This window comes from Chrysemys picta, chromosome 4 (assembly GCF_011386835.1).
Source record: "Chrysemys picta bellii isolate R12L10 chromosome 4, ASM1138683v2, whole genome shotgun sequence".
NCBI lineage: Eukaryota > Metazoa > Chordata > Testudines > Emydidae > Chrysemys > Chrysemys picta.
In genome coordinates this window covers 35,302,369-35,317,005 of record NC_088794.1, presented here as the reverse complement: position 1 = coordinate 35,317,005, position 14,637 = coordinate 35,302,369, and the positions used below count along the sequence as shown (strand labels likewise).

The window sequence follows — 14,637 nt, the reverse complement described above, 5'->3', positions numbered from 1 at the left end:
GGATTTGGCCTCCCACCCCTTTCTGGGCCAACCTTTTTGGATGTCATAGATTATTTATTTATTTGTTTTTAGGTTGAAAAGCAAATATGTTGAATCTGTAATGTGCCTCTTTTTCCCGTAAGTGCTTGCACTGGATTATTTGAGGGCTGTCTTTACTTTGTGATTAATTTGTGTGTTGTTTTAGACTGTGGTTTCCTTTTCTTCTATTTGTTCTATGTCTGCTCCATAATTATCAGCTATTACAATTGCTCTGAAGGCTGCCAAAAATGTTTCAAGCACATGGTCCAAGCTGTTAAAATGCATAATTTATTTAGTTTAGTTTGAACAAAGCTATATTTATTTCTTCTGTATTGTGTTTACCACACTTAATGGCCCATATAATACTAATCCAGTAACAGTACATATTATTCTTAAATCAGAGATTTGTACCGTAACTGGAGAAAGAAAAATATGAACAATTAAAGCCTTATGTAAACTCCGCGGGCCATTTTTTTATCTCAATTATACAGGTATAAATCCCACAATATCGCTATTGACTTCATTAACACCATTGCAACCAAGATCAGAACATGGCCCCTGAATCCTAAAACTAATTCAGGTGCCATATTCCAAGTTACTTATCGATATGGTATCAAGTATTAGATTTGAGTTCTGTAATAAGTCATCATCAAAGAGGCTTAAAGTGCAGTTTTAATAAAAGTAAAGGTGTCTATAAAATTACATAGTGGGGTTCCATATTTGCTCTGTGTCACTGACATCCAGGTCAAATGCATCCAATTTTGAAGTCAAAAGATTATTTATCTAATTGACATCCCTGCATAATCAACCTAGAATGTGAAAAAATCAAACCGTGGGTTTTTTTTTCTCACCTAACCACCAGTAATAAAGATTCTGTAATCAGAACCTAAGTGATAGCTTAAGGATAGTACAGAGCCCTTATCACTGCCGTTGTTTTAAGATGAGCCCAGATAGATAGTAGCCAAATGCTACTATCATTGCTATTTGGTTAGCTTAGGTGGTAGTTTCAATGTAGTTCCTAGTGGTCAGGTCCTACAGTTGATATCCTTGTTGATAGTCACTGCAGAAGGACCAAGGAATGAATAAATATGGAGGCTGAACTGTCTTACCACTAAAGATAAACCCTACTGGTCAAAGTTTGAGGCACACTGATGGGACAGTGCCATCGTATGTCTAATATAGAAAACTACAGGACTTAAGTCACTTGCTAGGATCATCTGGGTATATCTCATTTAATCAATTCCCTGCCACTGTAGGGGCCTCAGGCTTTGATGCACCTCAGTCCTTCCTGTTCTCTGTCCATGGCACACAATTGTTTAGTTTCCTTTGGGCTGTAATACTTCGGTCTAATTGTGGTTGTTGGGCTTGGCATTGGGGAGGCTGGATGCTGTTTTGTGGTCTATGATATACAGGAGTTTTGACTAGATGAGCTGGTGGCCCATTCTGGCCTGCAACTCTATGATTCTATGTCTATGGCTCCAGGCCTATCAAATGTAGCACCTTTCATGAATACTAAATGCACATTTTTTAAAAGAGACATTAAGTGGTAAGTCCACTAAGGAAGTATGAAGCAAAATAGAGCCTAGGTTGTTCTTCCATAGCTCCAATGGCTCTGCAGTGCTAAGAGGAGTAAATCTTATTTTGCCTGTGAAGCACACGGCTAGACTCAGACACACAGGGAACAGAAATGTTGAGTAAGATGTTGAGTGTCATTTTTGCATATTTTGCCTGTAATCACATGTTATGTTTAAATGTTAACCCACACATTCACAGTAAATTGAGAATTTACTGTTGAACCCTGCTCCTCCACATATTTCCTGTGTGACCTTGGGCAAGTCACTTAGCCTCCCTGGGTATGTCTACCCTGCAATTGGGAGGTGCCATTGTAGCATGTATAGGCATACCAGAGCTAGCTCTGATCAGGCTAGCTTGCTAAAAATAGCAGCAATGCCATGGCAGCACAGACAATGGCATGAGCTAGCCACCCAGGTACAAGCCCACCACAGACCCTGGGAACATACTTAGGCAGCTAGCCCACGCTACTACTGTATATGCTGCCATGGCTTCACTGCCATTTTGAGTGAGCTAGTTTGGGTGCTGCAATCACACACCCCTATTGTAGTACAGACATATATTTGGGCCTCAGGGCTTGTCTACATAAACATTTAGTTCGCAGCAAGCTGGGTGTGAACATACCCCACACTAGCCCGCCGCGCCCAGCAACAGAAGGTCTGTGGCAAGCTAGTGTGGGGTAGATTCACACCCCAGCGTGCCACAAACTAAATGTTTGTGTAGATATATCCTCAGCTCTCCATCTGTAAAATGGGGATAGTAACACTGTCCTACCTCAGAGGTGTGTTGTAATGGTCTCAAGTTGCAGTGGGGGAGGTGGGGGAGGTTTAGGTTGGATATTAGGAAAAACTTTTTCACTAGGAGGGCGGTGAAGCACTGGAATGGGTTACCTAGGGAGGTGGTGGAATCTCCTTCTTTAGAGGTTTTTAAGGTCAGGCTTGACAAAGCCCTGGCAGGGATGATTTAGTTGGGGATTAGGTCCTGCTTTGACTAGATGACCTCCTGAGGTCCCTTCCAACCCTGATATTCTATTATTCTATGATTCTATGATAAATACATTAAAGTTTGTGAGGCACTCAGCTACTACCATGATGTGAGCCATATAAGTACCTGATAAATAGATAGAATGTGTGCTGCACTACCAATACAATGATTAGCTATTCCCAGAATCATTCCCTGACAAGCAGACATGTTTTGGATGAAGGATTTAACATTACAATTATACATTTTAGACATAATATTCACATTGTTCATTTGGGATCATAAAAGTAAATGCTGAATTAGTTATTTCAAACAAGCCTTTAAAACATAATAATTTTAAGTGGACATGAATCTGCACCTAAACCTGTGATCTGAACGCCCCGATCTTTGGTTTGGAGTTTTCAGAGTTTTATAATCTGGATCCAAACTGCATGACTAGCCCTTATCTGTATAATGGACTAAACCAAACTCCCTAGATCCAATCTCCCTCCCCTGAACTCTGGGAGTTTCAAATCTATATCCAAATTTTGCAGCTTACGCCCAGCTCTAATTTTAAATTTAAATATTCATTGTTGCAGTGTGTATATGGTAAAAAAGCTCTCGGAAATCTTGAGACTTGCTTACTTGTTCTGGAGCCAACTCAAATAAGTGTACATTAGCTTAATACAGCAAACATGACTGATAATGCAAACTGGATTAAGATGGTTAATTTTAACTATATCCTGATATAAGGGCTCCTACTTTACTGATATTTAATTGTGGCTTACTTAGTTTGACTGTCACAATAGACTTAGCCAGCCTTATTCAGTTTTAACAATGCTGTACCAAAATAAATACTGTATCATTTATAACATCTATGTGTACATCTACCATCTTAAAAAAGTGCCAGTAAAAACAAATTTAAAAAAATAAGTTCTAAGCTTGATTACAAATTTAGGAGTATTTTTACTCTTAATGTGAGGATAAGCTCTCATTAATGCAAATGTTACAGGAGGTGTGTAGATAATATATTACCTGGTGTATTAATCCCTTCTCTGCTATGTTTTGCTGAAGTTCCATGCTGCAGTGGAACATAGCAAAATTCCTTTGAAACAATGATATTTTGTAGGAACGTACGTGGTTTTAAAATGACATAACTAATGCTGAGCAAAATTTGAAATTTCCATCTCATGGGAAATTCCAACATTGGTTTTCACCCCAAATTGTGACAAAAAGTTGAAATTGCAAAAATTTTCAGTCCAGAAATTCTGAAAAATTGTGATTTGGAAATGTCAAACAATTTCATTTCAACATTTTAATTAAAATGAAACATTCTGACATTCCCAAAATAGAAATGTTGTGTTTCAAGTCAGTTCAATATTAAACTGCATTTTCACATAGTGGTGCATTGCCTCATGGGAACTGTAGTTTGGGAATCCAATGCCCCCATAATCCCCTGGCTGGACTACATCTCCCATAGTACACCCAGAGTCATGTGACTCTCACAGCACACCAAGCAGCTGAGTCAGAGGAAAATCCACATTGCATTATGGGAAGATTTAGTTCTCCAGGAAGCCCAGCCCACAGGAGAAAATAAGGTCCCAAACTACAACTCCCATAAAACAATGCATTGATAGGGAAATACAGTTTAATATCATTTTGAAGAAGTTCAACACAGAAAGTTCTGAGTCAGCTCAAAACCCCAAATTTTTCATTTCAATTTTCCCAACAGAAAATAGCAAATTTCTGGCAACATCAAATTTTTCACATGGAAAATTTCCATTTTTCAGAAAGTGTATTTTCTGTCAGAAAACCATTTCAATGGAAAATTACCAATGAGCTCTTACATAGGACTGCACACAAGGTGCATTTTGGTTAATAAAATTACCAGGATGTTCTCACTAAATCTTTTTAGAGCTAGACAAGGAAGGGTGAATATGCCTGGAGAGCAAAATTACTGTATTATAATCATTTGCGTAGTTCAAGTCTGACAGGATCAACGCTGAGCTACAGGCTGTCAGTATATGAATCCATATTTTGTAGAGCAGAAATTTTTGGAGCAAAAAAGTTTGTGCAAATGTAATGTACTTAATTATCTCTGTTATATTTGCATGTCCCTTTACTCAATACTATTTATTCCATTTAGTTATTCCACTCCCTGAAACAAAGTAAGAGTAGCATAGACTTAGCATTTTGAAACTGTTTGGCATGCTTGAACTGTGACAGCATTAGAAATCAGCACACTATCTATTCTGAGCTAAAAGATTAGCACTTTTGGGGATCAGAAGCGTAGACCTCATGTTTTACATCAGGCTCACTAGATGAGTCTGCCTTTCAAGTGATGCTTTAAGGCTCTCTCTCTCTCAAGACCTGCTCATCAAATATCTACAAAAGGCATCGACGTCTGTGAATAGGGGTAGGAGTGACTCAGGTTTCAAAGCCTGGGATTTAGGTGTAGCAACTGTGGAACATTTTATCCACCTTCGGTGGATTCATGAACAAACAGATGACTCCATACAAAAGACTTGGAAAGTTCAGCCACCACACTGGATCTGAACAATGAAACCTCACTTGCCATACAGCCATCTTACCTAATTATGTGTTCCTCTCTTTTTGCTCCTCATTGTAAGGGATGCATTGAGAACATACCAGGGGCAGAAGAGGGCATAACTGGAGCACGTTGTCCTCTGTAAATACCTGTCATGCATAACAACTCATAGGGATTATTTCAAGCTGGCAAAATTAAGAGCAACCAGTGGTCTACTCTGTTCTAAATTATGCCAGATGCTGAGACCAGCCTTGGCCAAGCCCAGGATCTGAGGGTATACAGGTATAGTCTGTCATGCTCTGATATTAGCTGTCTCAGACCATTGTGGAAATAAAAGTGCTGATTGCCTGGTGAGGTGACTGGCAGCTGGTGGTTGAGTGACTGCTGAAGTAGTTCCACAAAGTTTTTCTCTCATCACTTGAAGACAACAAAAAAGTGTCACATTATTATCGTTACTGATTCTAAGGGTTTGACTATATGAATACTTAGTTAGCAGCAAGCTAGTATAAATCTACCCCACGCTAACCTTCTCACGCACTAAGCATCCTCGTGAACCCTGCTGCCATGCACTAAAAGTTCCTTTGTGTACTTTGATCTACCCCACTTAGAACAAGGAGTAGATTAAAGTGCACTAAGGAACATTTAGTGCATGACAGCAAGGTCCTCGCAGACACTTAGGCTTGGTCTACACTACCCCCCCTAATTCGAACTAAGGTACGCAACTTCAGCTACGTGAATAACGTAGCTGAAGTTCGAAGTACCTTATTTCGAATTAGTTCAAACTTACCTTGGTCCACACTCGGCAGGCAGGCTCCCCCGTCGACTCCGCGGTACTCCTCTCGGCGAGCTGGAGTACCGCAGTCGACGGCGAGCACTTCCGGGTTCGACTTATCGCGTCCAGACTAGACGCGATAAGTCGAACCCAGAAGTTCGATTTCCAGCCGTCGAACTTGCCGGTAAGTGTAGCCAAGGCCTTAGTGCACAGCAAGCTATTGTAGGGTAGATTTACACTGCAGGTTGCTGCAAACTATGTGTTCATACACACAAGCCCTAAGGTTATGAAATTTCATTTACTTTGAACTCTGTAGTTACTTGTTTCCTCTGTAAGACAGCACACCTCTGATGTTGTCATAGGTTGTGAAGAAAGCACTGTTGGTAGATAGATTTCCACCACTTCAGTAATTTCCCATCTGTTTAGGGCACTTCCCATAGATAGCTCTCATCACTGCAGTATCTTAGCTCTCACAAACATAACTGAATTTATCCTCACAACAGCATGGGTGATAAGTACTATCCCAGTGGGAAACTGAGGCAGGGAGATTAGGTAATTTGCCACAGCCACAGGAATTGAACCATGATATCCTTAGTTGCAGCTCATCACCTTAACCAGAAGATTATCTTGCCTCATATCTCTTCAAATGAGGAGTTTGTGCATTTAAAATACATTTACTTGTAATCCAGTTTGGCTGCCATGGTTCTCTCCGGATTTTCTATGGCTTTACAAAATGTAAGAAAAGAATCATCTTGTTAGCTTTCTTTCTTTCCTCTCCTGTCTCAACATCACAAACAACACCTGGGGAACTACCAAACCTGGCTGCTGCAGATGTTGCAGTAACTCCTCTATGTGCAACAAATATAAGATTCAACTGGGCTTAATTTGACTGAAGTATTGGGATCCCTTCCGCACACCTAGCTTCTCTAAAAATGCCAGAAAACACTATATCATATGTGGCCATGAGACAATGCAGAAAGTTGCGTCATTCAATATTTAACTTGTTCCTGCTCATAAAAGGTGCCATAGCAAAGAATTTTTCACTGTCATCTGTCCTTACTACCATCTTTGCTCTTCCACGAAACACAAGTATTCAAGCCCTTCTCTCCAATAAGCACTAGTGGGAATACCTCTTTTCACTAGCTGGCTATCTATTTAAATCAAATTCTGCTTAAGGGAGACAAAGGCTGAAGCCTGAGAGTCAAAGCTATTTTAAACACCGATAGGTCTCAACATCAGGCCACATACAAACAGGAGAGAGCACCTCAGCTATCCTCTCAGCTCACTACTCACAGTACCAACTGTTTCATCACACTCAATCAAGCACTGAGGGTGCAGTGTATAGGAATTGGGTAATATCTGTTTAAACAGTTAATGAGCCCTCTAGTGGCCATCAGTGTCTTTTGTGTTTCAGAAGCCACCAGAACTCTGCAGGACAGCCATGTATACATATAGCTAGGCCTTGTATGTTATATATGATTAGCAAACTTTTGGGTTGTTTCTTCGTACTATGTATGGGCGTAACATGCAGAAGGCACAACAGAGTAATATGTGGTTTCTGTGGGATGCTCTTTGCTCTCGCCATTTAAAGTACGTTCCTACCAGTTGAAGAGAAGCAGGTCATTACAAGCTGTGCATGCATTGACACAAGCACAGTAATTGTTATCCCTACGACAGTGATGAGCACAGTAAATCAAAGGACAGGAAGGAGCTTTTAAAAACTGATGCTGCATTTCTGTTTTGTCTTGTGATGATGACTTATCTATACCTTTTGCTTTCACAGGGCTTGAAGGGAGTTATATATCCCATCAATTTCCCTACAGGCAGAAGGAGCTTCTGAAAAGAGGTAAATACTTTGCCTGTTATTACACATTTAAGATGAGGAACTGAACAAAACACATAGTAAGAAAGTCCCTGCATCGAGGAGCTTATGTAAAACACTTTATGCATTCGGACTGCAGGGTTTGCCTACAAAGAAATAATGACTCGCAGGGTCCCAGAGTTCGGCCTCCAACCCGAGCCCAAATGTCTACAGAGCAATTTTTCAGCACCAGAGCCTGGGCCCCATGAGCCCAAGTCAAATGACTCAGGCCTGCCATGGGTTTTTTGTCCTTATGTATACATACACAGAGTGAGGCAGCAGTGCACATGCTAAGTGCTTAGGGAGCTTTTACAGTAAAAATGTAGGCACAGAGTGAGTTTAGGTACCTACAGTATTAGGTGGCAACTGAATGGGGTTCTTGTGGTTAAGCAGTGATGCCTCAAACTGGACTTGATTGCAGTGGCAGCCGGTGACTTTTGTGGCAGGTGAAGCACATATATCACAAAATCTCACAAATACCAATATTTGTCCTCCTCCTTGCAGACCTGGCCAGGGGTCTCAGCTCTGCCATGGTTACCACAGCTACACACTCATAAAGTGACTGTTGGGCTTGGTAAATTGCCATGGCCATAAGGCAGCTTCCTGAAGCACTATTAGGAATACCACAATTTGGGTGTCACCCATAATACTACATTTTCTGGTATCGTGTTTTACTACAGAGTTGGAAAAAGTGAATAATGTGATGGATTTAAATCAAATCACAAGCCCTTCTTGTGGACTTATGGTTCTTATTTAATATGTAACTGTTTAACTCGCCTTAAAACGCTGCACAAATAATGGATTTGTCAGTTTGCTGACAATTTAAAAAAATTGTTTCAGGTCGAACTAAACATGAAATTTTAAAAAATATTTGGTGACTCAAAACGTTTTAAAAAGTAATTTTGGGTTGAAATGTTTTGTTTTGATTTCAAGCATTTTTAAATGTTTTCACTGGTTTGTTTAAATAAAATTATAGGAAATTTTGTACAAAGTCATTTTGAACTAAAAAATCAAAAAGGTTTTCTTCAAAAATGTCAAAACAAAATGTTTAGACTTTTTTGAATTTTTTTCAGAATTTTTTTTGACAAATAATTAACTAAAACTGACATGAATTCACAAAACATTTTGATGCTGCTGACTACATTTTTCTGAAAAAAGTTGTGTGAAAATTTTATCCATCCGTACTCTTAAGCACTTATAGTTAAAAAAAAAAAAAAGCCTTCGCTACCTTTACAAAAATTAAATAAATATGGCTTAGCATGTCAGTTCTAGTATTCTGAATAAATTATCTCACATATTCTGCCTATTTAAAATTCTTTGTGGAAAAAATACAGTATTTTATTTTCTTCACTTTCTATCTTAAACTATGTGTAGTTAACAAGCTGTTGCATTCACCCCATAATTGTCTGCATTTCACTGACGGATGATGAGATTCCTGAATCTAGTTTGTAGAGAGTTTTAGGATGAGAGGCACTATATAAATGTTAGCTTTGTTATACTAAGATGATTCTTAACTGTAAGTATTTACTTTCCTTCAGGCAGCAGAGGCAATGACTGGCTTGAATTAAGTGAGTATTTCATCAGTCATAAGTGGTTTCAGAGTAGCAGCCGTGTTAGTCTGTATCCGCAAAAAGAACAGGAGTACTTGTGGTTGGAGATACTGTTCCTGATGGCTTGTAGTCCATCTGGGGATACTGTTCCTGATGGCTTGTAGACAACAAGTACTCCTGTTCTTTTTGAGTCATAAGTGGGTAAAAGCTATAGGAAGAGAACCCTGAAGGGAGCAAAATTCCCTGTGCAGCAGAGATCAAGGAGAAAAATTCTCCTCTGCATCCCCATCTCTGCTCATGATTTGCTTATAATAATTATCAAAACCTTGCTCTTGCTTATACACAAAATAAAACAAAGTCAGCTAAAGTCATTCAGCAAAAATTGCACTCAGTACACGGATTATGTGCCTTGGCATTCCTGTTTATTATTTATCTACATTGGAATTTCAACTGAAACACCTTAATCCTAGTTATCACAGCATTCCTGTGTTTATAGAAAATACCATTTATGGCACTATCTCCATATGTCCCATTAATACCTATTCGGTGAATGGAAAATAGGCAAGATCCAAACAAGCTAGGCTCACTAGCAAGTGCAAAGAGGAGTATTGTATTAATGTTAAAATATGCAAGGTTTGGCTGGAAGGATCAGTGGTAATATTTAACCAACTCCTATTTTCCAGATGATGACAGTGAAGAGTCCAGAAGTGCAGAAGATGATGCTATGCTGCGTTCAGGTAACAGTTTCTTTTACACTTGCTGGATAAAAGTGGTGAAGTATTTTGTAAGGACCATCCTTGAGAAGGAGTTAGGGTGACCATTGTATCCTTTAGAGCAGATTGAAAAATAAAGTGAAAAATGTCATGGAAAATGCCAATGTTTTGAAGTTGTTTCCATTTTGCAAGTTTGAAATTGGGTGGGGTGATTTAAATAATATTTTCAAAAATAATCTATTTAAATGAGGTTTAGGCTTTGTAAAACTAATTTTAAAATTTGTTTTATTGCAACTTTAGATTAAAATTTATAATAAATGCTTTTTTAAAAAAAAAATACCACTACTGATAAGGTCTCTTACTTGAATTTTACAAAACAGCTACAAGCAAAAAAACCCCCAAACTATTGAAAATTTAGGTCCTGATCCTATTAACACTTTAGCAGGTTAACTCACATGAATCATTGACTTCAGTGGGACTACTCATGTGCTTAAGTATGTACCTCTAAATGTTAGCAGCATCAGGAGCTAAAAGTATATTTTTTAATTAAAAAATTCTTTTAGTGGCATACAATCTTTGCCACTTCAAAATGAAATTTTATCACAGTAACCATGAAAAATTATTTAGACTTTCAATACTTTGTTATTGTAAACTTTTTTATTCACATAAGCCAACATTTTCAAAAATACAGAACGCAAGTTAGGCTCATAAACCTGTATTGAGGCAACTAAGAGTGGGATTTAGGAAGGCATTTAAGTGATTTAGGAGCACAAGTCCCATTTACTTCAAACCACATCACTGATAGCCTGATCTCAATGTCAGGATATTTATGAGGCCCTAATATAGTCTTTACATCATACATGAATATTTAAAATGTGAACATTCTTGGTAAAATACAAAATTTTAACAATTAGGAAACAAAAGAACCAACTACTAAAGATCCTCTTTAGCAATTTAAAACATTAAAATGGGACAAAAGTAAAACACTAGAAACATGTAAATCTTTTAAAAACCAATTTAAATAAAACTTTTCTGTATATTTGTTTTAATCATAATTTTTATACACCCTGTTTCAAAATGAACCCATTATTCTGTGCAATTTTTCTCCATTTTTTTAACTGAAATGGTTACTCAAAAGTTTATCAAGACCATTATCAAAATGGTTATTGGAATATTGTATTTAATGAATCAATAACTATTTTGATTAAAACATAGCGGTTTCAGGAAAACCGCGGCACAGTTCAGTTCACTATATTATTTACCCATGCACCCCCCACTCCCACATGGCATGTCTGGCTGAAGGCTAAGCATGTCTTTGCCAGCTCATTATTATTATGTGATATACCAATTGCATCTACACCTCCAATTTTTACCTCAAAATATCTCATGCCTTTAAGATTTGGGCTGGTTCTATAAAGAACAAGTGATTACATTACACACAACTAAAGCTGTGCAAATAACAGATTTTTCAGTTCACTGGCAATTCCAAAAATATCAGAAAAGGTTTTGTTTCAGGTCAAACCAAAAATAATTTTTTTTTAAATTTTCAGCAAATCAAAAAGTTGAGAAAAAAGTCATTTGATACCAAACAAGATCTTAATGTTTCATTTAACATGTTTCATGAAACATTTAGATTTTGATCATTTTTCAATGTTCAGTTTTTAAAATAAAATTGAAGGAACTTTTGAAACAAAAATCAATTTAAAAGATTTAAATGTTTTGTTTTGAAAATGTAATGAAATGGTTTGATGTTTTCACGTTTTTTCCAGCCAAAACAATTTTTCCAAAACAACATGAATTTGTGAAATACTCCTGTGTTGCCAAATCTGCATTTTTCACCCCCAAAAATGTGTACCAAAAAATGTCATCTAACTCTACACCTCACTGTCACTAATCGGGTCCCCTGATTGCCATCTCAACAAATTCCAGAGACTGAATGGGCATGTGGACATGAACCCTGAGCTACCCTCTCCAGTATTTAGCTATAGTCCCTCAGAATTAGAGTTGAGCGGTAACTAAAGTAGGAGATGCCAGCCAAGGAGGAGAGGGGACTGTGAGGGAGCAATGCTTTCCCAAGTTATGGAGAGATGGAAAGCTCCCCTCTACTTATAGCAAAGGAAAGAGAAAGAGAACTGCACAACACCCCAACCTTCCTTTCTTTAACCCCTGGGATTAAGACACATTTTCTGGGGCAGTGAGAAGGAAGATTGCAGTAGTGTTGTCCATGCTGTATTTGCCCTGTGTATAAATAGACAGCCCAAATGTGTTTCGGAGCATCTTTCACCAGCACTGTATTGACTTAAAATTTAAGGAGAGAAAAAAATCAGATGCTCTAATGCAAATGTCATTCACGGACAAAAAATAAAGGAGAAGAATTAAAGGCATATAGATACTCTGGAAAAAGAATAGATCCTAAACTGAATATAAATTCAGTTTCTCTGAGAGTTTATGTAAATTCTAAGCTCATCAGCTTTTCCTGCTATTAGAACACAACTGGTAGTGTCTGGAATGCATGTCAGTCTCATCAAACATGGCACAAGATAACCTAAATACATTTTCTCTTTCATTTCTTAGACAAGGGCTCATGTTCTACCTGGGGTGCAGGGCATTTCTCCACCTTTGATAATTATTTGTATGACTTCTCTGGGTCCTGCAACTACATCTTCACCACCGTATGCAATGATGTTAGCCCGGACTTCAACATCCAGTTCCGCCGCGGGGTGAACAAAAAAATTACAAGAATCATCATGGAGTTGGGACCTGTCGTCGTCACAGTTGAAAAGAACATCATTGCACTCAAGAATGTTGGGTAAGCTTCAGGGATATATTGAATAGCAGTGGGTAAAGAAGGCAAAGTGCTATGTGAGATACACTAGATAAGTCTGTGATTGTACTGCAGGGAAGCTCAGTCTGTCCATTTCACTTATCCATTTCGTGCCCAAAATGGATTAATAAATTAGAAATCAGACACAAATGACCTAGCTAGAGACTGACTTTATCTCCTCCTACCAAAGCCAGAGTTGAGCAGGCTGCCAAATAAATGTAAACCAAGCATAGACTACACCTGTACAGTGTGAAGCCAAAAAAGCAGGTGAAATTTCTCATCTCGCAATAATTCCCAAATTAAAACTACATTGACTTAAAGCTTAGCAATCCTCTTAAGTGAGCCTAGTTCTAGTTTCAAATTCACCTGGGCCAGCTCATGAAACTAGGTGAAATTTAGAGGTTTAGGTGTGTTTTGGTTTGAGGTAATTTGAATTTCAATGACCGTGAACCCAAACTTATGAGTGTTGCACTTCTGTAGGGGAACAGAAAATAGGGGAACATCTGGAGACTTGCTGGGAACTCCATGGCTGCTTTCTGGTCTCATTACTGCTGGAACTATCCCCTGCAGAAGGCAGCAGATTCATGGGAAACGGTTTGCTAGGGAGATTTGGGAAATGTGTTCATTGCCATCCAGAAGCTGAAATTCCCAAAATGAAATTTCAGCAATGTTCATGAGTTGGGCAACTCTGAGTTTTTGCCTATGGATGAATGCAGAGGAAGGATATGGATGGCTGTATAAAGTTTGTATATTATATTCACCCATGTATTTATAACTATCGTCAGCAGAAAAACAAGACTTGTACCTACAGCTGGACACATTTTTTTCAACTAACAGTTAATTCACTTTGTATAAATCAATAGCCATTGGTTCCGGGACTTGAGTCTCCCACCTCTCAGGCAGGCATCCTAACCACCTCACTATCGAGTCTCTCTCTGTCTCTCTGGCCCAATAACAAATTATTTATTGACATTGGATCAGCTTCAACCAGAGAGACCCACATGAGAATATCCCATAGCCCAATGGCTAGAGCACTCTCATGCAACAGGGGATCCCTTCTCACCACCAGGTAAAGGGGAGAATTGAACCCACGTGAGTGCCTCTAACCACCGGGCTAAAGCTGATAAGAGAAGTGGTACCAGTATCGTCATATGTTATGTGAATCTAGCCCCTTTAAAAACACCCAGGAACAAAATGTTTCTGGTCAGACAAAATGTTGCATAAGACCTGAAGTAGACTTCTTTGCTTTGCCAAATTCTTTTTGAAGTTTTCAAATTCAGTTAGACTCAAACCAATTTCTTTTCCAATTCTTTGGAACTGCCAGTGAACCAAAAAAATTAATTTACCCAGCTGCTCTTGTAACCGTATCTCAATTTGGCAAACTGCATTGAAAAATACTTGGCTTACCGATTGATTTGCAAGGACAACTGTGTAAATGAATGGAACTAGCCCCAGAGCTTGCATTTTAAACTCGGTGTCCCCAGACTAGCAATGATTAAATATATTCAATACATATTTATATTGGTTCTTTTTTTCCACTGGTCTGTAGCATTAGAATTCAGCCACTAGTCCCAAGTCCCGTTCTTGCTACACAGCTCCCATTATGCAACTCCTCCTCACAGTGCCAAGCCTCAGCACTGAGGAATTCCTATATTAACATAGACTGGGACTCTCATGACCTTTTCAGGGTAATGACTGACAGCTACTAGTACTCAGACAATATGTGTCTGGAGGTACCTATGAAGAGATTAGCAATTGCCTTATAAAAACCAAACCAAGCTGAGCTCTACTGTTAATATATAGCATTATTCCCCCCACC

General features: G+C 38.5%; 1 protein-coding gene across 1 annotated transcript in view; it reads left to right on the top strand.

Moving 5' to 3' along the window:
- Window positions 1–14,637, top strand: part of MUC6 (mucin 6, oligomeric mucus/gel-forming) — a 107,587-nt gene that overhangs the window by 24,554 nt on the left and 68,396 nt on the right. Inside the window, exons 5-6 of the mRNA XM_065594051.1 lie at window positions 9,965–10,018; window positions 12,569–12,803. Coding sequence (XP_065450123.1) covers window positions 9,965–10,018; window positions 12,569–12,803 — 289 coding nt within the window. The remainder of the gene's footprint in view (window positions 1–9,964; window positions 10,019–12,568; window positions 12,804–14,637) is intronic.